Source organism: Rhinolophus sinicus, chromosome 5 (assembly GCF_057876585.1).
Source record: "Rhinolophus sinicus isolate RSI-liver-muscle chromosome 5, RSI-T2T, whole genome shotgun sequence".
NCBI classification, from domain to species: Eukaryota; Metazoa; Chordata; class Mammalia; order Chiroptera; family Rhinolophidae; genus Rhinolophus; species Rhinolophus sinicus.
In genome coordinates, this window is record NC_142505.1 from 38,943,935 (window position 1) to 38,966,352 (window position 22,418).

The window sequence follows — 22,418 nt, forward strand, 5'->3', positions numbered from 1 at the left end:
GAAATACCCACAAAATGTTAATGCAATGGTTTGAGGGGAGTGTGGCCAGGTGCCAATTTTTATTTCTACTTTTTTGTGTTTTTTTTCTTCAAATGTCCCCCATCTATTGGGCAGCTATTACTTCATCAGCTGAAGCTCTGAAATTAGGCAGACTCTTGGATTCAAATGCAAGCTCCTTATGGATAAACTGGACAATATTGGTCAAGTCACGTAATTATTTTACACCACAGTCTCCTCATGAAAAATTGGGGAGATAATATCACTTACTTCACAGAGTAGTTGTGAGAGCTTAATAAGAGCTGCAAAGTGCTTAGATGAGAGCCTGGAACATTAGTAAGCACTCAAGAAATATCCCCTGCCATTTTTGTTCTTAAGAATACAAGGCAGTAAAATACTACTACTAATTATTACAGGTAGGCCTTACATAGCACCGCTGCAGGTGCTTTACGTATTTTAACACATATAGTCCTCACAACTATCTTGTGAGGTGGGTACTCTTATGCCCATTTTACAGATGAGCATTTGCTGTGGAGTGGATGAACACTTGCCAGTGCCAGGCAGTCTGTACTTTTTGTAGGACTTTAGGAGAAGTAAAGAGCATAAAGAGCTGAGGCAATCAGGGAGGACTTCATGTAGGAAGTAGCCCAGGAAGGAAAGGAAGGTGGGCCCTGGATAATCACACACGGGTGGGAAAGGGTGTTGAGGGCCTTGCAGGTGGAATGAAGTTATGGAACAAAGAAGTGGGAAATATTATCATTTGGGCTTGGCAGAATGACTCCCCCAAAAAAGGATGGTGAGAAGAAGAGCCGTTCTGCCGTCAGAGCGTACACCACCAATATTCACAAGTGCATCCATGGAGTGGGTTTCAAGAAGCGTGCCCCTCGGGCACTCAAAGAGATTGGAAATTTGCCATGAAGGAGATGGGAACCCCAGATGTGCGCTTTGACACCAGACTCAACAAAGCTGTCTGGGCCAGAGGAATAAGGAATGTCCCATACCGCATCCAGGTGTGGCGTCCAGCAAGCATAATGAGGATGAAGAGTCACTAAATAAGCTCTACACCTTGGTTACCTATGTACCTGTCACCACTTTCAAAAATCTACAAGCAGTTAATGTGGAGAACTACCTGCTGATGGTCAAATAAAGTTGTAAAACTGAAAAAAAAGAAATCAGCATTTGTTCAGTGTGGGTGATGAGTACAGACTGTTATATTATTCTCAGTACTTTTCCGCACCTTAGAAATAATTACTAATTAACAAAAATTTTAAATATTTAACCACCATGTTCTGGAGAAAAAAAAAAAAACATTTTCTGTCCCTTAGTCTTTGACCTTCTTATATATACACAAAAGAAACATTTACTAATTAGAAGAATGAGTAAATGCCACTTTTCTTGATTCTTTCCAACATAAACCTTAATGTTTGAATTGCCTGTTTCAGTTATGAGGCCCTCAGGGATTTTTTTTCACACAGATCTACCTCACCCCTTGTCATCCCTGCATAACACTCCATAATTGCGATGTTGCATGCTTTATTTCTCCATTCCCTACGTGATGCCCATTTTCCACTATTACAAGCATTGTTTATAAACACTGTCTTCCTGGATGAATATCCTTGTGTGAGCCTTTTCACGCGTTGTTGGACTGTTACTCTGAGGTAGATACCGAGAAGAAACGCGGGTCGTACATCTAATTTTTAGAAAGTGAACCAAACAAGGGGTAAATGGGAAATCTCTGTACCATCCTCTCAATTTTGTTGTAAACCTAAAAATTGCTCTAATGAAATGGTTGTTGTTTTTTTAAGTAAAACAGGGACTTAGCGCCCCCTCTCTGCGTGCCTACCAGGAATCCAGGCGGTTTCTCGCCTAGTCGGGGCGCGAGCGTGGGGTCTCCAACGGCGCGCCCACGCGAGCCCAGGCAGGCGCGCCGCCTTCACCACCCGCGGAGTAGGTGCGAGGGCACAGTGACCTACTACCCTCCCCGCACGCGCTCTGGCCCCGCCTCTCGGCCCCTTTCATTGAGAAACCCCTTAGCGATCACGTGAGAGAGCCATGGCGGCCCCGTGACGTCACTCAGCGCAGACCAATAGGAGCTTCTGTTTATGAGGCGGGGGAGGTCAGCCGAAGATTCACGCCCCCGCACCCACCCTCTCTCTGCAGCCGCGCCGTTCTCCGGCTCGGGTCGTGAGCGCTGAGCTGGGACTAGAGGCGGCGCGGCTGCAGGCCGCGGGGAGGGCCGAGCCAGTTACCTTTTTCAGCCGCGTCTCCGCCAGCTCCCCTCGCCGCCCCGGGGGCGCTGTGCGGCTCCGGTCCGGAACCGAAACCGCCGGCCGTTGTGGGCGGCCAGATCCGCGTCCCGCTTCAGCGCCCGGAGGACATGCGGGAGAGAGAATGAGCCAGAGGGACACGCTGGTGCATCTGTTTGCCGGGGGGTACGGTACTGGCGGGCGTGCAGAAAGGGTCTAAGGGGGCTGGGCTGAGGGCCGTGGACTGGGATGCAGGCGAGAGGGGTGAGGCCCCGCGGGAAGGGGTACTGGGCCCGCGAGGTTGGGGGGAGAGGGTGCTGAGGCCCAGGTGGGGAGCCTTGGGAGGATGAAGCCGAGAAGGACGTGAGGCTTTGGGCCTGCGGAGCTGGAGCGAGGCTAGGGCCTGATCTGCGGGCTGGGGAGGGGGGGGCGGGGTAGGATCAACGCGGGCCCCAGGTGCCACTGCGAGCCCCGGCCACGCGTGGCGGCCTAGCGGGTGTCTAGGATGCGGACTCGTGGGGAGGAGTGTAGCTGCAGGCCTCACGTAGGTTGGTTAGCCAAGGGGTGGACGGGGCGGGAAGTGCGGAGGCAGAGGACAAAATGGGCGCCGGGGCCTCCTTCTTCCCTTCTTGCTGCGCGGGCTACAGGGGCCTCATGTCGCTCGGGCTCCGCCGCAGACACGGGCAGATTTCCGGGCCCTGCTCTGCCAGGGTGGGCCCTTCAGGGGATTCCGGCACCAGACAGGCTTTGGTATTCTTTCTCCCGCAGTGAGTGTAGGTTTTTAGCTTTTGGAAAATTTCCTTCCCAAGCTTTCCCGGGTTGCGAGATGCGGTGCAAAGTGGCAATGCCTTCGAGGTCAGATTCTTTTCATGAAAATCAACCCTCTGCCGCACCCGCTGCTTTTCCTTTGGTTAAAGGAGAAAGTGTGGGGTAGGGAGAGGTCACATACCTCGGCGGTAGTGTGTGTGCAAGGTTAGGACTGAGCCTAAAGTGGTAGAATGCCGTCCTAAGTGCTACAGACATTTTGTTGAGCCAGTTGAGTCTCCTACTAAAGGTTTGTTACTTACAAATTATTTGGAGAATCCTAACAATTTTAAGTTTAGGAGTTATTTAGGATCATAATCTTATCAAAAATGGCTACGATGAATTATGCTGAGGCTCTACTCTACCTATATGGCCATGTAAAGTCACATTCTCTTAGGCCGTACAGTTTGTTTTTAAATCGACCTTTTAAAGAATATTAAGGTAATACGCGGTTCTACTCAGTGTCTTGAGTTGAACATATCGACTCTATCATCAATGATGGCATTACTTTCCTTGGCACATTCATTCAACAAACATTTATTGCACACCAGTTTATGGGCCAACCACTGTCCTGACATAAAAAAATACATATTTTTTAATCCGTGAGACTCAGTTTAGGTAAAGCTTGCTTTCCACATTGCTGTTACATTTACCAATAATCTTGGCAAATTAAATCATTAAAAAAAAACAACCGTTAGCCGTGTAGATGTTTCTGTGAAGATACCTAGATATGCAAATAATTGGATTCCCTCTTGTAGTTAGATCGCAGTGATGCCTGAAAGTTAGGAGACTACACATCTACTTCTGGCTATTTTAATTTGAGTGAAAAATGGACAAATGGTAATTGCTTCCTCTGTAAAATAAGGGAGTTACACTATGTGATCTCTGAGGCCCTTCTCTAGGTTCTAACATTTATATTACTCTGCATTCAAGATTCACGTATCATTTTCTTAAAAGTAGGGCACATTTATTTGAAATGTTAGCTTGATTGCACTAACTTCCCAGCTCAGCTTAGTATCATGAGTCACTTTGTTATTAATACGTGTAAAGGCTCTTCTGGTTAGCTTTTTCTTTAAAACCAGGAATGGAGAGTTCTTGCAGCATCTAAACAGAAAAAGATTTTGGAGCCCGGCTCCCCAAAGAACCAGGTTAGAGTATATTAAAGGAAGTACTGGTATGTCGGGCCTGACACAAGATAGGTGCTCAGCCTTGTAAATTCCCTTCCTTGGCATTTCGTCTTGATTTTACATTTATATGTGGTTGCATAAGTCATTTCAGTATAGCACCTGGCTTATCTTAAAGAAACATTAGAACTAGGAAGAATGGTAAAGATCATGTTTCAGATATTGGAAACAGACAACATTATTATACTTGTAAGTATTCCACTTCTGCCCTGATTTTACAAGGAAGTAGGTGAAGTAATTTAATTAATACAACAATTTTTGCAGAATCAATATATTTGACACCCAAGTGGGAGTTTCTTTACTGAAGTAATGAATCGACAGACTAATGTTGTCTACTGTCTATATTTTTATTGGTCTTATTTCCATTATTTTCACCCCCCTTTTCTTTTCCTTTTTTTTTTTTTCCTTGTAAAAATGCATTCTTTCGTTCTTACCAGTAGATTACAAGACTAAGGGGAGTCGCTTACCCTGATGTAGCATAGTCTCAAAGAAACGATTTTCCTATAAGTGGGTTAGTATAGCACAGCAGTGTGGATCCTGGAGCCCTGAGAGTTCCCAAGACCCTTTCGGTGGTCTGAGAGGTTAAAACTGTTTTCATAGAAATACTAAGACATGGTTTGTCTTTTCACGGACATTTGTACTGGTGGTACAAAGGCAGCAATGAGTAAAACTGCTGGTGCCTGAGCTGGTATGTGTCAGTGTCCCCAGAACATGCTAATAGTCATTGGCACTCAGAATTTAAAGAAACAGTTTCATTTATAAATGTTCTTACAGCAATAAAATTATTAATTTTACTAAATCTTGACCCGTTTGTACTCATCTTTATTTCATATTCTGTGTGACAAAATGGGAACTATGAATAAATTACTTCTGCATACCAAAGTAGTTCTGCAGTTGTTTCAGCCTCAACTGAACTAGCCTCTCTTTTTCAGGAGAACTATTCTTACTTGAAAGAACAATTGATAGACTGACTATTCAGACTATGTGACATACGTTTTCTCAAAAAATGAAGGAAGTGAGCCTGTTGCTTCAGGGAAAACCACTGATAACATTTGTTGCCTTATGGTAAAATTTGAGTTTTCAAGCAAAAATTAGAATTTTTGAAATCTTGAATTGACAGGAATGTAATTTTTTTATATTGTGTAGTACATATATCAACATTTGGAAGATCTGTATAACCCAGTGAACCAATATTTTTCAAATGACCAGAGTCATGCATAGGTAAAATATTCAGAATGGAAAACAGATGAATAGATTTTAATGTAACTGAAAAGTTTGGTTATTGTTCAGATTCCATATTGCAATGGTACGTAAACTTTAAGTACTTACCACTTGTCAGCTTTAACGTAGTAATGAAGAATATTCACAATTACCTGAAAAGGATCGAATCATATTAATTAGAAGGTGGTCAGTGCTATGGAAAAAAATGAAAAAGTGGAGCAGGACAAAGGGGAATAGTGGGAGTGCAAAAATAGGGGGATGGTGATGAGTCTTACTGAGACAGGTTACTTTTGAGCAAAGACATGGAGGGGAGAGAGTTAACCATTTGGAGAAAACAAGCATTGAAAAGATCCTAGGGTGGGAGCACTGTAATAAAACACGTGTAGGCAGAGTAGTAGAGCCTTCTTAAGCCATTAAATGACTGTGTTTTTCTGAAATGGGAGGAGTCATTGCAGTCGTTTTAAAGGCTCGCTCTGGTCATCTGGCCACTATGTTTAGAATAGACTATGCATAGGGCGAGGGCAGAAGTAGGCAGATGATTTGGCTATAGCAGTAATCAAAATGAGAGGTAATCGTCATTCATAGCAGGTTGTGATGTATTGGATGTAGAGTGTGGAGAAGATCTCCAGGGTTTTGAGTTGGGGCGATTGGAAGGAGGGATTGCTGTTAACTGAAATGCGCGAGGTTACAGATGGAACAGGTTTGAGGTAGGGAAAGAGCAATAGTTCCATTTTAGACATGGGAAGTTTGAGAACGAGGTCAAGAAGCCAGTTGTTTAGGTAGCTGGATATATTAGTCTCGAGTCCAGGAAAGAAAGAGGTCTGGACTAGAGATGCACATTTCATAGTTATTGGAACATAGATGGTGCTGTGAGCCTAGATGAGGTCACTAAGGGAGTGAATATAGAGAAGAGAGTGTCCAAGATTGGCCTCTGGAGACTTCAACAAAAGAAGTCTGTAGGAAAGGAAGAACCAGCAAACTAGACTTAGAGTGACCAAGAAAATGTGTTCTGAAAGTCAAATGAAGCAAGTACACAGTATTTAGGAAATAGTGGGTGATCTGCTGTCAGGTTACTGTCAATTAAGGTGATGTCTGAGAGCTGTTAATCTTTGAATTTAACAATTGGAGACCTTTGATGGTTTTCAAGGCAGAGCAGGGAATAAAGGTCTGATCGGAGTGGGAGAGAAGTTATTGATGACAGATAGAACTTCGAGATTTGCTGCACAAGGGGAACCAAAGAAACAAAGCAAGTTTGTTGGGGGAAATTTACTAAACCTACTACGGATCCTCAGTATATTTTGTTTCTATAGTGAATTTTGGTCCTCGGTCTGATATCTTACTGTTTTTCCTGAAAGACTATATAATTACATCTTGGGCTGTATGAAATGGCTTTGTTCTGTTTCATGTTTATCTAAGTTGGTTAACATTTTTTTTTCAGTATTACTGGTATTTTGATTTTGCCTTGCCATTCAAAATGCCTTGCCTGTTAATTTTTCCCCCTGCATCAGAAATACTACCTGAACCTTCAAAAATACTTGTATCTATCTGACTTCTCATAAGTTAGTTAGTCTGTCAAGTATATAGAGTATGCCCTTCATTCACTGTTTCAAGAACTTGTATTGTTTTTTACCCAACCATTAAAGCTTCAGAGAAAATACCTCAACAAATATACTACTGAACAAACAATTTTGGTAAGACTTCCTAAATGGTTTTTACAGAATTTCAGAGATGGGCTACGTGCTTTGAAATTGAAAAACTCCTTGGCTAACATTTTAATGGATTTCTTCCTTAGTAATAGCTCTTAATTTGACTAATGCCCTAATTAGGAAATTACAGTGTTACCTGCAGGCAAGAGAAATGACAAAATATTTCAACTATTCATTTTGGTTTACAAAGGTAAACACTGAAGTTGTCTGACGAAATAGGTTTGCTTAAAGTTAACAAAAATACATTTCTAAAAAACCTATTATATGAATGTACATATATGCGCACACGCATGTGCACATACAGACACACACACACACACCAGTGTTGTGGACCCAATCAGAATAGGTTTTGTCCATTTATAAATTACCTTACCTGTTAAAAACAAATGTCCTACTCCATATAGTCTTAGAAGGTTAAAATCAAGGATACATGTTCTTTTCCGTGACCTACCTTTTCCTTAGCTGAATCCTAGTTGCCTTGGGTTCCTCTGCCTTGGTGTAGCTAGTGAAAGCCCTTTAAAACCAAGGAAACTGTTCTGCAGCTTGAGGCTGTCCCACTGATGGGGTTTTGTGTTTGTGCACCTGACTTATGTATTGATGTTTATTTGTGGCTGAAAGTGATCTGCTTGCTATTCATACTTTTACTTAATGAATGGTTTCTGTTTCCCCTTTCTTGTCCTCTTCACCGCCCCCCCCCCCAAACTTCTCATTCCTGTGTTGCTGTAAGGTGGGTGGGAGAGCACTTTGAGGCCCCCAGGGGCCTCCTCTTGCTTATAAGACCTATTCTTACAGATTGTTTTGTTTCTGTAACCAGTCTCTTGGTTACATTGTACCTAGTTTCAAAAAAACAAAACCCCATTCTAAGTAGCTTTTAGCCATTGCTTTACTCAAGGGATCCCAAGTAGTTAGAACCCTTGGCATGCCAGAATTATCAAACAATTCTTAAATATTTTCTAAAATCAGTACATAGTTGTACAGTTACCTCACTCACCAAGCAACCTTGGCCTTCTAACATCTTTAAAATGTATGACATTGGCCTATACAAGTAGTTTCACTAAGAATATATAGTTTAGGTGCTCCAACCTGGATATACCAAGCGTGTGGTGACATTTAACAGTTTTATAGATTCTTAACCTTAGAAACAGTCCCTTTAGATTTTTTATATTCCTAGGTAATGAACTTTGTTCTTGCTCTTCTGCTATCAAACTTGGGTGTTCTTACCTTGGAATTCTTTGCAAATCAAAGCATTTAAAGCAAAGGAACAGGCAACTTATATTAATTACAACTTTTTCTTTTAATAGTAAAACTTCCGACATAATCTTTATTAGTAGTAGCAAGTGACATCAGTGACACCTTGCAACTGATCTTACCGTATCACTGGATCAGAGGGACTCAGGACCAGTTAGAAGAAATAAATAAATTGAGGGCCTGCTTTAAGGCACTTGTTGTGGGGATTGTGAGGGGAAATAGAAAAGAAGTTTAGAATGTGGAACCAGTGAGACGTGAGGATAGTTGGTTATCAGAAAGCCTCTGTGTCCCTTTATCTCTGTTCCAACTGGTGATTGCTAGCCTTCAATACCTCCTACCTAGGTAATTACAGGAGCTTCTTCATTTGGCCTTTAAAAAAAAAAAAAGAATTGTATATATTTAAGGTGTACGACAGGATGATACACATAACGAAGTGATTACTATGTAGCGTATCTTCTCACAGTTACCATTTTTTTGTGATGAGAGTACCTGAAATCTGCTTTTACAAATTTCCTGTGTTCAACCCAGTGTTATTCATGATCGTACGCTGTACATGAGAACTTGAGACGTCTTCGTCTTCCGTAACTGCAGTGCTGTACTCTTTGGCCAGCACCTCCCCGTTGCCTCCACTTCCACAGGTGCTAACCACCCTTCCACTCTGCTTCTGTGTATTTGACTTTTTTAAAGGTTTCACATAAAAGCAAGATCATGTAGTGTTTTTCTTTCTTTGTCTGGCTTATTTCATTTAGCATAACGTCTGTGGTTGGACATGACAGTATCTTCCACATGGCCTTCTAGACTCCAGATTTTTCCCCTTCTTGATCCTGGATTCTTCACAGCCTCAGTACATTCTACATTATCTGTCTTGATAATTTTTTAAAGAATTATATTGGCTATGCAAATTGATGTTTATGAGGAATTTGATTATTATAAATAATAAAATATTTAAATCAGTGTTTATTGCTAAAAATCTTTATTTGTGGGGGAGTGGAATAAGAAAGACTAAAATAATTTTAAATGTTAATATTTTTATACAGAATGTTTTAAAAATAATTTCTAGTCTTTTGCATTCATTGTTTTATGACTTGCTTGGCTTGAGAGAATCATTGTGCTGCCCACATCTTAGAGATTCATAAATGAGACAAGTAGTATATATTTAATATTATTTAGTTGTGCTCACATCCATTTAATTGTGAAGCTGAGAACGCATTTACCCAGCCCCCAGCTATTAAATAGCAAGTGTGCTATTTAATCTCCCACTAAATTGACCAGCCCATAAAAATACCTCTACCCACAAGCTGTCTATGATGTGTAATAATACAGAAGAACAAATATTTTTCCCTACCCTTCCTGGTGAAATTGCATCTAATTAGTACAGAACAGTATTTCAAATTTCATAGCAACCCATTAGTGGATTATGAAATGAATTTGATTGTTCTATGACCAACGTATTTTAAAAAGTAGAATAGGAAATACCAGTGCATTGCATATAGCATAAATATTGTTCTGTAAAATGCATGTTTGTGCAGGTGGCTATTCTGCATCTTGATGTAAAATAATCTCATGGGTTGAAGTCAGAGATTTGAAAGTCACTGATAAAAGGGACTATGAATCAGGAGCTAGGGTTTGTTCTTTAAGTAACTGTTGGCTGTCAACCTGGAGCGAGTAATTTTCCCTCACAGGACTTTTGTTTCCTCACCTACTGTATTGAAGATAGATTGGTGAGGGGCGGGGCAAGGGTAGAAGCAGGGAGACACTAATTGGGAGGTTACGGCACCAACCTCAGTAAGGTATAGTTGCCTCCGCACGATAGAGTGCACAGATAATCAAATTAGTGTCTTGTAGGCCTGAAAATTATGTTATTGAGCAGTGTTACCACAATAAATTTAATAATAAAAGGTATAGTGGCTTAGACCAGGGTGGAAATAGTGAGAAGTGGTCAAGATTCTAGATTTTGAAGTTCTGTGTCCGACATTTGTGCATTATACATATCATTTTTTCATGGGGTCCAATGGGTCCCAGAAACATTAACCACATTCTGCAGTTAAAAACCCCTGCTATTATTTTTAAATACTGCTAAAATTTTGATAAATTAAAAATTAAAAATGTATGCCAAAGGTAAAACTACTGAAACGTAATAAAACCCAGCATCCCCCAGTTCCCCTCCCCACACCTCCCTAGTAGGAACCTTCTATTGGTGTTAGTTATTTTTTTCCTTTGGAATTTTCATCATCCTTTTCTGATAGATGAGGATTTAGTTATATTATACTCATCCCTATTTCCCCCTTTTCATCCTCTCAGTACAGTTAGTTATATCACAGTTTTTTTCTTTACTGAATAACTTCATTCTCCCCCTGGAGTTAATAATTGCCCCATATTTTAAAATGTTTGTTTAGTTATGTGAGGATTTATACTTGAATATTTATTTTCATATGGTCAAATATATTCATCTATTAGTCCTTTTCCTGGAGATCTTTATCCCTCTGAACTCTATCATCCTAATCCTACCATGTTTCCCTGAAAATAAGACCTAGCTGGACAATCAGCTCTAATGCGTCTTTTGGAGCAAAAATTAATATAAGACCCGGTCTTATTTTACTACAATATAAGACCGGGTCTTATACAATATAAGACTGGATATAATATACCCAGTCCTTACATTAATTTTTGCTCCAAAAGACGCATTAGAGCTGATTGTCCAACTAGGTCTTATTTTGGGGGAAGCGGTATCTGGACTGGTTATTTTCTAAGAAGCCTGACATTTCACTACCATCTTGGGACTCCTTTCTCTCTTTCCTGGGTTGTTCTGTTCCCTTCTGCTTTCAGTTCCTTCCCCTTCACCCCCCCCCCCCCCGTTTTATTGAGATGTCATTGACATATAACATTGAGTTAAGTTTACATAATGATTTGCTATATTCCCTCCTCTTTCTTAATTCAGTCCCTTAATTTGTGGAATACGTCCTTTAGTAGCTGTGTAAGAAAGGGTAGGAGATTTGAATATTACTTTGTCTTCTTTAGCTAATTCTTGCGAGGATGATAATTAAGCTCAGTTCTTTTCTAGCTACCAAAGGTATTTGTATGCAGTCAAATAAATGAAACATTTAAAAAATTATTTCCTCTTCTGAAATTAAAATGTTACATTTTAGTACCTTGGCAAAGCCCCAGTGGCCCACCTGTTTTACAGCACTGTGCATGTGTTCTGACGAATTAAGTTTTGTTCCTTTCTCTCTTTTTGTAGATGTGGTGGTACAGTGGGAGCTATTCTGACATGTCCTCTGGAAGTTGTAAAAACACGTCTGCAGTCATCTTCTCTGACGCTTTATATCTCTGAAGTTCAGCTGAACACCATGGCTGGAGCCAGTGTCAACCGAGTGGTGTCTCCTGGACCCCTCCATTGCCTAAAGTGAGAGCACATATTCACGAATTTTTTTTTTTTAGTCCATTTACTTTAATGATGCTCATATATTTGTTTCTATTCTGCTATATTTTAAAAGGTGGTGTTGGTGTTTTTTTTACAAACTTAATGACAGTTATTCCAAATTATGTTCATTAGCAACAATAATCCCTAATGGAGACCAACAGCTGAATAAAATGTAATATTTCCAAATTGTGTATTTGGAATATTTTTTACATTTGTCCAATGGATTTATGTCCTAAAAGCCTACTATAAGTATTTTAAACTATGAATTCATTTATTTTTGAAATGTGATACTGTTAAATGCTGATAACTCTTTATGTGTGTCTTTAATTTTCCAGCTACTCACTCAGTACATCCAATTAATGACAGTCTTTGGTTTTTATATAACAGATTTATAACAGATTTAAAGCGGAGTTCTACTGATTTTAAAATATGATTCAGTGTTTGTTTTGACATTTCTTGATGGTTTGAAAAGGATTTTTTTTACATTTTACCATACTTTATTATGTTACAAGTTGGATTTAAAATGTCAAAACTATTGAAATTAGGTTTTACATGTTTAAACTTAGGTATGTAACTGAATGCCTTATGTGTCTGCCTTATCAGCTAGCTCACTTGGGACATAATATGTTTGAACTTAGTTCAATAGTGTTTATTTTGTAGTAGCAAATAAACTCATACTCTGTGTTTATCTTCTCTACCAAAAGATTTTATCAGTCTTTTTTCAAGCTGACTAAGTACATAAATAGGTAGAAGAAAATAGTTAACAATTTTGGATTAAAAGGCCATAGTTATATATAAATATCTGATTAATAATAGAGTATTTTACTATCATGATTTTAACATTTATTACCACTGATTATCTCTTGAAGTTTGTCCTTTGACCTTTGTGACAATACTATATTTTTTTATTTATATGTATTTTTATATTTATGTATTTTTTATATTTATATTTTTTATTTATGTTTTCAGTGGTTTTTGCCTTCTCTGACTTTCCTCAGAGGAACTGTAGGACCCTCTGGGCTCAGCTTTAATTTTTCAGGCCCTCTTATATAAGAGTTAATTTAACATGTTTCCCCTGTCGTCAGAGTACAGGTGACTTCCCAGTCTGCATTCTCTGGCCCTAGCATCTCTTCACTCTCATTTCCATTTTTTCCCTACTCAGGGACTTTGTCCTAATCAGTCAATTTCATGGCTACTGCTTTTTTTCTTTTTCCAACATCTTTATAGAGATAATTCACATACCATAAAGTTCACCCATTTAACGTGTAGAATGCAATTGTTTTTAATATATTCACGGAGTTGTGACCATCACCATTTTCTAAATTGAGAACACTTTCGTTATCACCACAAAAAGAAACCCTTACTTAGCAGTCACTCATTTTCTCTCTTCCGTCTTACCCTCCCCCCAGCCCTCGGCAGCTATTTTTTGTCACTACAAATTTATCTGTTCTGGACATTTTATATAAATGAAATTATACAATATTTTTTTGTGACTGGTTTCTTTCACTTGACATGTTTTCAAGGTTCATCCATGTTATAACAGGTATCTTTTTATTGCCAAGTATTTCAGTGTTTATCTACTCATTGGTTGGTGGACATTTGAGTCGTTTCCACTTTTTGGGTGTTATGAATAATGCCACTATAAGGACATAATTTTTTCATTTCTCTTGGGAATATACTAGGAATGGAATTTCCGGGTCATATAGTAAGTAACTTTATATTTAACATTTTGAGGAGCTGCCAAACTGTTGCCCCAAGTGGCTACATCATTTTACGTGCCCAAGACCAATACATGAGATTTCCAATTTCTGCACATCCTCGCCAACCCTTGTTTTACTGTGTCTTTTTTATTGTAGCCATCCTGGTGGGTTTGAAGTGTTTCACGGCTTCTTAACCAAGAACTTTAGGAATTCCCTCCAGGCTCTCTTAGTTTCTTATGTGCCGCATTGGGTGAGCTTCAAGAGGTCTATAAATTAGACAAAATTGTATGCAAAATTGTGTTTGCAAATTTGTATTGTTTAAAAGGACCTTCCTTAATTTCTCAAAGGGATTTATAATATAGAAAGGGCTAGCAAACACTGAATCTTTAAAATGTGCTCCATAATTTGTCATTCTTAACTCTGCTTCTGTCTAATCTAGTTTTATCAAAAGTTGCTTCTTTATCACCGTGTCAGTCATCTGGATGCATAGTAAAAACCCAAATTGCTGAGCATTCTCCTAGACCTATACTTTGAGGGTGGGATCAGAGAAATCTGCATTTTAAACAAATGCTTCAGTAATAAAGATAATATTAAGATTTATCAAGTGCTTACTGTGAGCTAGGTACTCTTTTAAGCTTTTCATGTATTAATTTATTCCTCACAGTAACTGAAAGAAGAGTACTGTTTTTCTCTGTTTACTGCTGATGAAAATAAGGATAAGTGAAAAGTTACTACTTTATGTTCTCACAGCTATTCAGTTACCAAAATTGGGCTTCATATTGAGAAGTCTGGTCCCACAGCTCAGACCCTTAATTAACCATTATGCCAAATTGCCTTTGAAGAAATCATTCTTAAGCATATAGATGCTTGAGAACCATTGGCCTTGTCTGTTAACTCTAAATTAAAATACCAACTCTTCCTCAATCTCTGTTTCTCCTCACCTCCAAAACTTAATAAGTCATCCTCAGAAAGCCTTCCATGACTTAGACATGGCATCTGTTCCTTTCCCTACTGGGCATATGCATGTAGCTTATATAGTATTTGCTAATTAATATGGTCTGTTAAGTCTTTTGTTTCAATATAATTCTTTTTTTCCACAACTGGGAGGCAGATTTTTCCATCCCAGGGGCCTTACCCTTTCTTTTTATTCGCTTAATCTTTGTATAGTTAGGTGTTCAATGTAGTAAATGCTAACTGAGTAGAGGGAGAAATGGTAACCGGCCAACATTTTAGTACCCTAAAGGTTTTTAGATTTTGCCATAGCATTTCACTGGAATGGTTAGATGAGATAATGCTGCAGTACTGAGAGATTTGTCCCATATCAAATAAAGGACCTCAAATACTGAGGGAACTACATTTCTGATTGGGATTGGGATTGGGGGAGAGAGAGAGTGTGTGTGTGCGTTCTCAACATTTTAAATTTTTTTTGGAATAATACTACATTTTGTGAATTCTTACCAGTTCCCAAGAAGTACTAGAAAAGAATTCCACGAAACATTGATCTATGGATTTGGCTCCACTAACATCTAATTGGGAATTGAATTTGCTAGTGAAAAGAATGAAATGAAGAAGATGGAAGATAAGAGTAGCATGACTATGAAAATAAACGTAGAATCTATTATTATATCTTTAAAACTTTTAGGAAACATCTAAATGGAGTTCTTTTTATTATCACTAGTAAATCTATTACCAATCTTCCATAATTTAGGCTGTGTCAAGAAAACTAGGTTTTCATAAGTAAAGAAAATAGATCAGTGCAGCATTACATAGTATAAACGTGATTTAGACGCTTAAGTTTGCTATACAAATAAAGTACTAGACTGAAGGACATTTCTTTCTAAATAATATTTTTCTCTTTCAGGATGATCTTGGAAAAAGAAGGGCCTCGTTCCTTGTTTAGAGGATTAGGCCCCAATTTAGTAGGGGTGGCCCCTTCCAGGTAAAAAAAAATTAAGTTAAGCAAAATGCAACAATCTTCCTTGTTTCAAGTTGAATGAGGGGAGTCGCTGAAGTCAAGGTGGTAAGGATAAAGCGCTGTGGTGTAACACACAGGTATCAGTACAAGGATGGGCAGGTCACAGCATGTGCTGATGCACAGTGAGATCACTGTGCAGTCCTTGCTGTACCAGGTGCAAAAGGCAAAGAACCAACTAAAGGAACAAGTGATAAGAAAGAAGAAGACCTGGATCTCCAGTGCTAATCCTATTCTTTGGTTTAGGGGACAAGCTAAAACGATAGAATGGTTTCTTTCATTATTAAAGAAGCCCAAAGGCCTTAATACATTAAGTTGTCATTTTTCTCTGATACATTATCTTAGATTGACTTCTTCCATGATACAACACTGCAGAGTCCCCATTTCAGAGTGAAAATGCATACCCAGCTCTGTATCCAAACAGTGTTCCAGATCCATGTCTCATTATTTATTGCATTTCAACTTTTTATGGCCTACTTTTTAAAAAAAATTATCCAAAATTTCATCTTTATTGTAAAGACCAAAAAAAACGTATAGTGTAAAACTTGACATTCCACCTTAAACACCTCACTTCTCTCTCACCCATGCACCTCCCCTCACACACTCTTCTCGCCGTAGAAAACTGGCATTAAACACTTTGGTGTACAGTCTTCCATTAATTTTTCTGGCCTATCATATACATAAAATGTATAATATGTATACCTATTGTCATTTACATGAATTAAATCATATTAAACATTTCACCCAATTTGTCTTGAAGCTTTTCCATGAAAATAGGTAGTTTTTTAAAAAATTCATAGTATGACTATCGCATCACTAATAAGCATTCCCTTATTGATAAGCCTTTAGATTAATTTCCAGATTTTTGCTATTAAAAACAATGATTTTTGTGAACTTAAAGGTACCTTCATCTTTGAGTACTTAAAACAAGTATATTTCTTTAGGATAGTTACCTAAAAGTAGAATTTATAGATAAAAGGGCATACGCACATTTAAAATTAATAAATATTGCTCAACTACCTTTTGAAAAGGCATCTCATATTTTTATTCTTAGTTCCCTTTTATCCATGTATTACCCATGTTTGCTTCTATCCATGTCTTTTAATACTTGCCAACTAGATTGAACATGGTTTTTCACTGTTTTAATATACATTTGTTTAATTTTTGGTGCAATCACATCCTCCTTGTAATTATTTGTATATCTCTTCTGTGAATTACCTATATATATATATTCCCTGCCCTCTTTCTCATTAGGATGTCTTTTTGCCTTACTGATTTCTAGGAATGCATTGTTACTTTTCACAATTTGGCATCATTAAAATGTATCCTATTTTTGTCCTTTTTCATGAAGCAGTTGTTTCATTTTAAATTCTATTAACGTCCCCATTTTTAAATCACATTTAAAAAGGCACAACAATGAGACTCCCCATTTGTATTTGTTTGTCTGCTCTGTCCCTTTGGACCAGATAATCAGGATTGTTGGGAAATAACAGGATATTTGAAATGACAAGCAACTAATTCAGTGGCTGGGATGCATAAAGTCATAGTATGTTAACGGGAGATATTTACAAATTTAATGGAATGTTTACAAATGTTGGAAAATATCACCTGACCTGAAGAGGCTAATTTCGTTTAGACTTGTCTTGTCTGTTTAATGATACTGTGAACTACTCTCTGTATAGTATAGGTTAGAATATACCACAGTATCTCAAAATTGTTTAACATATATTTTGATCAGTTGGGTCAGTTCTAGCTTTCTCCCCACCAAAAAAAATAATGTAAGTGCTTATACCATATTTCCTTAACTCAAGTGTATTTAGTTAAGTCTTAACATTACATCAGCCTTTCAGCCTTATTCATATGCTTTCAAAATTTTATACAAATATTTTTTGTTAACAGTTAGTTGCTGTCAAAGTATTGGGGTGGGGTGAGGGGGTGTCTGAGGATGCTTTACATTTGAGGAATTTTACATTTGAGCTTGTCTTAATGAGTCAATACAAAAAGCACTTCAGGGTCTTAATGGGAAAAATGTGTAAATTAAGCTGATCTTACATGAGAATGTAGCTAAGACTTTGCTTTTAGATTTCTGTACTCTGAAATTACAAAGATCAATTTACATGTCATTTAAATCTTATGAATTAAGTAACGAGCTTATTGATAACATGTAAATCTTTATTTTAGAGCAATATACTTTGCTGCTTATTCAAACTGCAAGGAGAAGTTGAATGGTGTATTTGATCCTGATTCTACCCAGGTACACATGATTTCAGCTGCAATGGCAGGTATGAATATATAATACTAAAAAAAAAATTCTGAGACCTAGAGACTTAATATTGAATTATGATAAATTTACATTGTAGTTAAGACAATGTGCTTTTCATTGATTAGCATCCACAGATATGATTTTTACATTTATTAGTATAAAATAAATTTAATTGGGAGGTATATGTAAAATCTGTTGTCAATTGGCATTTTGTAATTAGGAGTTTGTGATGTATACAGGTAATATATTTACATTGTCTTGTGTAGTTCACTGAATACTTAGTGATCACTTTTAATAGTTTTAAGAAGCCAACCATAATTACACTATAAGTAAGTTATGGAGCTGTAATTTACTCTTCTCTCCTCAATTTCTGTTAGTGCCTTTTCCCTTTTTGCTGCATGTTTTGGCTTCTGTCTGAAATGTGCCGGCAGTTCTTGGTAAAGTATTCATTTTGTCCTGTGCTCAAATGCTGAAATTTTTGTGAGTGATGTATTACTGATAACTCAGAATTACTGCAATGTATGCATTTTGAAAAATATGTGTAGCATTCCACTTAACTCACACTAGATAGCACTCAAAATGTAGACACTGGCTATGTGTACATGCTATAGAAATGTTTCCAGGAATTCATCTGTTACCATTGAGTGTATGTGATTCTGAATTAAAACAACCAGTCCTGGGTCTCTTTCTGCACTGTCTTAAAGATAAACTGGAAGATTGGTTTAACCAGTTTGGTTCTGGAATCATTTGCTGTTATGCATGTTAGACAAAGCCATGACCATTGGTTCTCATTAGAAAATTCTCTGCAGTTTTCTGAGATTTGTTGCATATTTATCCATACCTCACATTTCCAAATTATGCTATGACTTTATAAAGCAAATTATATCTACTTTCATCAACTGTTGATCAGTTAATTGAAGTGTCAGCTGTGTGCTTAATAATGCGTGCCTTAAACTGTTAACCATTTTCTGTTTAGAAATAAATTGGATCAATTTGAACCACATACTTAACGAACTAAGTGTAAGTTTGAAATACTAATTTCTGAAAGGTCAATAGCCATATAATAAATCTAGCATATACCTCACAAAATATTTTTAAGGCATTTTTATATTTAGTAATTGTTGACTAACTCATTGAAGTTTTAAAGCTGGAAGGTGGTGAAATACTCTTATTTTAAAATGTGGAGAGATCTTGGGCACGTTATATAATGTATGTGAACCTCCATTACCTTATCCTTGGAATGAGTAGGTTGCTCTACATAGATTTGGATTTTGAGAATTAGCTCTTCGGTACCATAGAGATCATCTAGATACAACTGGAATTATTTTTTAATGTACTTTTTACAGATGTTGAATACGAATAGATTTTCCCTCTACACATTTCAGTGGGTATAAGGTAAAAGTTAGTAACTAATTTCAGTCTGTATAACCACTATATTAGGATCTTTAAGAATGTATTTCTGGATTACCAGTATTTATGTTTTTGTTTTTTAACCCCAGAAAATTGTAAAGAAATGTTAATCTTTCTTTTTTTGAAAGAATTAAAACCAAGAATGTAGATGAGCAATCACTTAAGTTGAGGATAGTTATATATTCAGTATTGCAAATTTAGAGTTTCTGAATATCTTAATTCCTTCTGGAACATTAAAATATCTCATCAGAATTTGTTACTATATTTGTATCAATTGCAAAGAATTTCAGTGGAATTGTTGTTTTGCACTTTTAAAAAAATGTGAACATGTTAACTTTGTTTTTTATCTCTATATTGATACTATTTCCCAACTTGAATTCCTAGAATTTTGGTTAATTGATAGTATTATACTTGTTCACATACACTTATTGTGTAATTTGAAAATACTTCTTCCATTTGTTTTCAGTTACATTTTTTTTCTGAGAATTGTGGTTTCAGAGCTTTCTTGCACTGTTCATGAGCATTAACATTTAGCTTTGCGGTTTTTACATAACTACATGGTTGGTGAAACTGAATGGTCCCATGCAGATTCATTAAGGTAGCCTTTTGCCCCCTTCATTCTTGAAATAACCTAGACCAGGTTGCTCTGGTTTTCCTTCATGATCATTTTTAATAGGTCTTTTAAATTATGAATTGGGGGTGCAAAGTGCTTAGAGGCAGTCACAAAAAATTGTTTTTCAACTGGCTATTCAAAAAAAAAATGCTAACCTTGTCATTTTAGTATCAAAAAACACACTAAAATAGATCATTTAATGCTGTTGCCTGCAAGATTTCGCCACATCAAGCAGCACACACATTAAGAATTTAATAACATACCATGGACATAATTTTATTTCAAGTAATTTCAATTCAGTTGTATTTTTCATGTTATCCATAAGAACTAAAGTGTTTAGATCAAAATCTTTTTAGTTAAAAGGACAGTTTATTTAAAGTGGGTCTTGTTTTCATTTGTTGTAGTGTTTCAAGGGACTACCATAAGAATTTGTAAAACTTTAAATTTGGGCTATAAATTTTCATGCATTGAAATTTTTTCAGGTTTGAGGCTGTTTAATTAAGTAATGTTGACTCTTCCTGTTTTACCTGCCTTTTTTTTTTTTTACTACATACGACTTTTGTCAGACTAACTGAATCTTTGGAATTGAGGGAATTTGTTTTGTTGAGGGTATTTGCGTTTTTGTTTAAATGAACTTGCATATTCTTCTGTATACATCTAGAAACGGGTGTGTATACAAAAAATAGAATTAAGTTTCTTCTTTGTTTATAGCAATTCCCAATTTTAAAAAGTTTTTATCTGGAATGTATATACTATTATATATAGCATTACAGACTTAAAAAGAAATGAATTCCGATTTTATTGGATTATATATTCCAACAGTTTCTGTTCAGTTTTTTTTAAAGTACCCGTAATATAATCGTTTAACATTTACTAGATACTTAGTGGAATTTATTTGTTTATAGCATTCATTTATTTTTCAAGATATATTTTTCTATTGACTTAAAGTTTATTAAAGGTTAAGTTTTTACTCATTAAATAGAAATTTTGTCTTACATATATAAAATTTAAAAAAAATATTTTAGTAAAAGTCTGGGGTCCATGGCAGTTCATTCAGCCAGATGGATGGTTGAACAGATGTTTTGTGTCTGTGTGTAAACATTCTTCCTGTTTTTTGTTTTGTAGAACACAAGAAATTAAATACAAAATAACTCAAAATATTTCATAAAAATGGATGTGCAATATTACTGGCCATAGTGCAAAAGGTGAAAGGTACTACTGAAGCAACATATACTTTTATTTTATTTATTAAAAAGATGATAAATAGTTAACAAAATGAAGTTACTTGGATATTGGTTTCTTTTTTTTAAGGTTTACTAAGTAGGCTGGTTGTTAAAGAATAGAAAATCATAATTTCAATTACAATCATGGTAGATAAATAATGGTAGGAAAATGGGATATGATAATTCCCTCTAAATATTTTCTTAGATTCCCTTTGACAAGGTTGGCATTTTTTTTTTTTTTAAGGCAAAATTGGTCTTTTAGGTAAGTATTTAGACTCTGAAACTGCTGCAGATGGCAGAATTTTCAGTACTCGGTGCATTTTTCTAAAAAATTGGTGGCCCGTTTTGATATTCCTTTCTTTTTCTTTTTTAACTTAAAATTTTCAAAAAAGTTAGATCTCACCGTAAATATTTCTCAGATCCTTCCAGTGGGATTCATTTTGTACACATGTTTCTGATGAGGTCACTGCTTGTTGTTATGATACAGAAAAGCCTGTGTCTATTTTAGGCATTTACTGTACATTTCTCCCGAGAAAAGAGTGAGATCGTGTCATCTCATGCTCCCCATCCGCAGGTCACTTCCTGTAGAAATATGGACTAACTTAAACCTCGTGAGTACTGATCTGAGCATCTCTTGCAGCCTCTAGTTATAAGAAACATCCCCTGGGAATTTACAATAGCTGTGGAATTAATAGAAGGCGGGAAATGAACTTTTATTTCCTGAATTTGTGTGTGCATTATCTGGATATTTCCTAAAACTTTAATTCTGATTCCTTTATAATATTCCTTCTAGAAGGAAGAATGGGGTAACTTTTCAGTCATCATATAGTAAAAGCCTGGGGTCCTCAGCTTGGCCATAATCGCTTTGACTACCAAAGAAATTGATAACAGTATTTAAGATATACATAGTTGTAACTGGTATCATACCATCCTGCAACTTTGAGAAAAAATGGTTCTCTTTGCTTAGCATATTTTAAAAATCTAACACAACAGTGCTTTCTATTCTCTTGCTTGTTGATACTTGGCTTTTTTCTACTCATTGATCTTAATACCTGTAATTACTTTGAAAATATATGCAGGATAAGAATATATGGGATCTTAGCTATTTCAGTTTTAATTCATTTTTTAGTAGTTTTAATACATTTCTCAGAAAGTTAGGTGGGCTTTGTTCTACTAAAGAAGTTAATTGAAATAAAAAGTACTAAAAATGCAATATCACAGGTATCGCTCACTTAATGAAATAGACATTTTCAGCAAGTTTACTATAAGCAGGATTTCTGTTAATCTGGTTTTTAATCAGTTTACATTATCAAATGGAGTCTTAGATGAAGCAAAACTAAACAACTGCATTTTAAAAGTTTTTTAAAACTTTCTAATGAAATACTAACCACACTACTAACAGTATGGCCA

At 36.8% G+C, this 22,418-nt stretch overlaps 1 protein-coding gene and 1 pseudogene across 1 annotated transcript in view; both read left to right on the forward strand.

Moving 5' to 3' along the window:
- The first annotated feature begins 627 nt into the window (after nt 1-627).
- LOC109455103 (large ribosomal subunit protein eL31 pseudogene) lies at nt 628-1,144 on the forward strand (annotated as a pseudogene).
- Nucleotides 1,145-2,130: 986 nt separating this feature from the next.
- Nucleotides 2,131-22,418, forward strand: part of SLC25A36 (solute carrier family 25 member 36) — a 32,409-nt gene continuing 12,121 nt past the window's right edge. The window contains exons 1-4 of the mRNA XM_019747438.3: nt 2,131-2,429; nt 11,645-11,809; nt 15,389-15,466; nt 17,681-17,781. Of these exons, the coding sequence (XP_019602997.1) occupies nt 2,389-2,429; nt 11,645-11,809; nt 15,389-15,466; nt 17,681-17,781 (385 nt within the window). The 5' untranslated portion in view covers nt 2,131-2,388. The remainder of the gene's footprint in view (nt 2,430-11,644; nt 11,810-15,388; nt 15,467-17,680; nt 17,782-22,418) is intronic.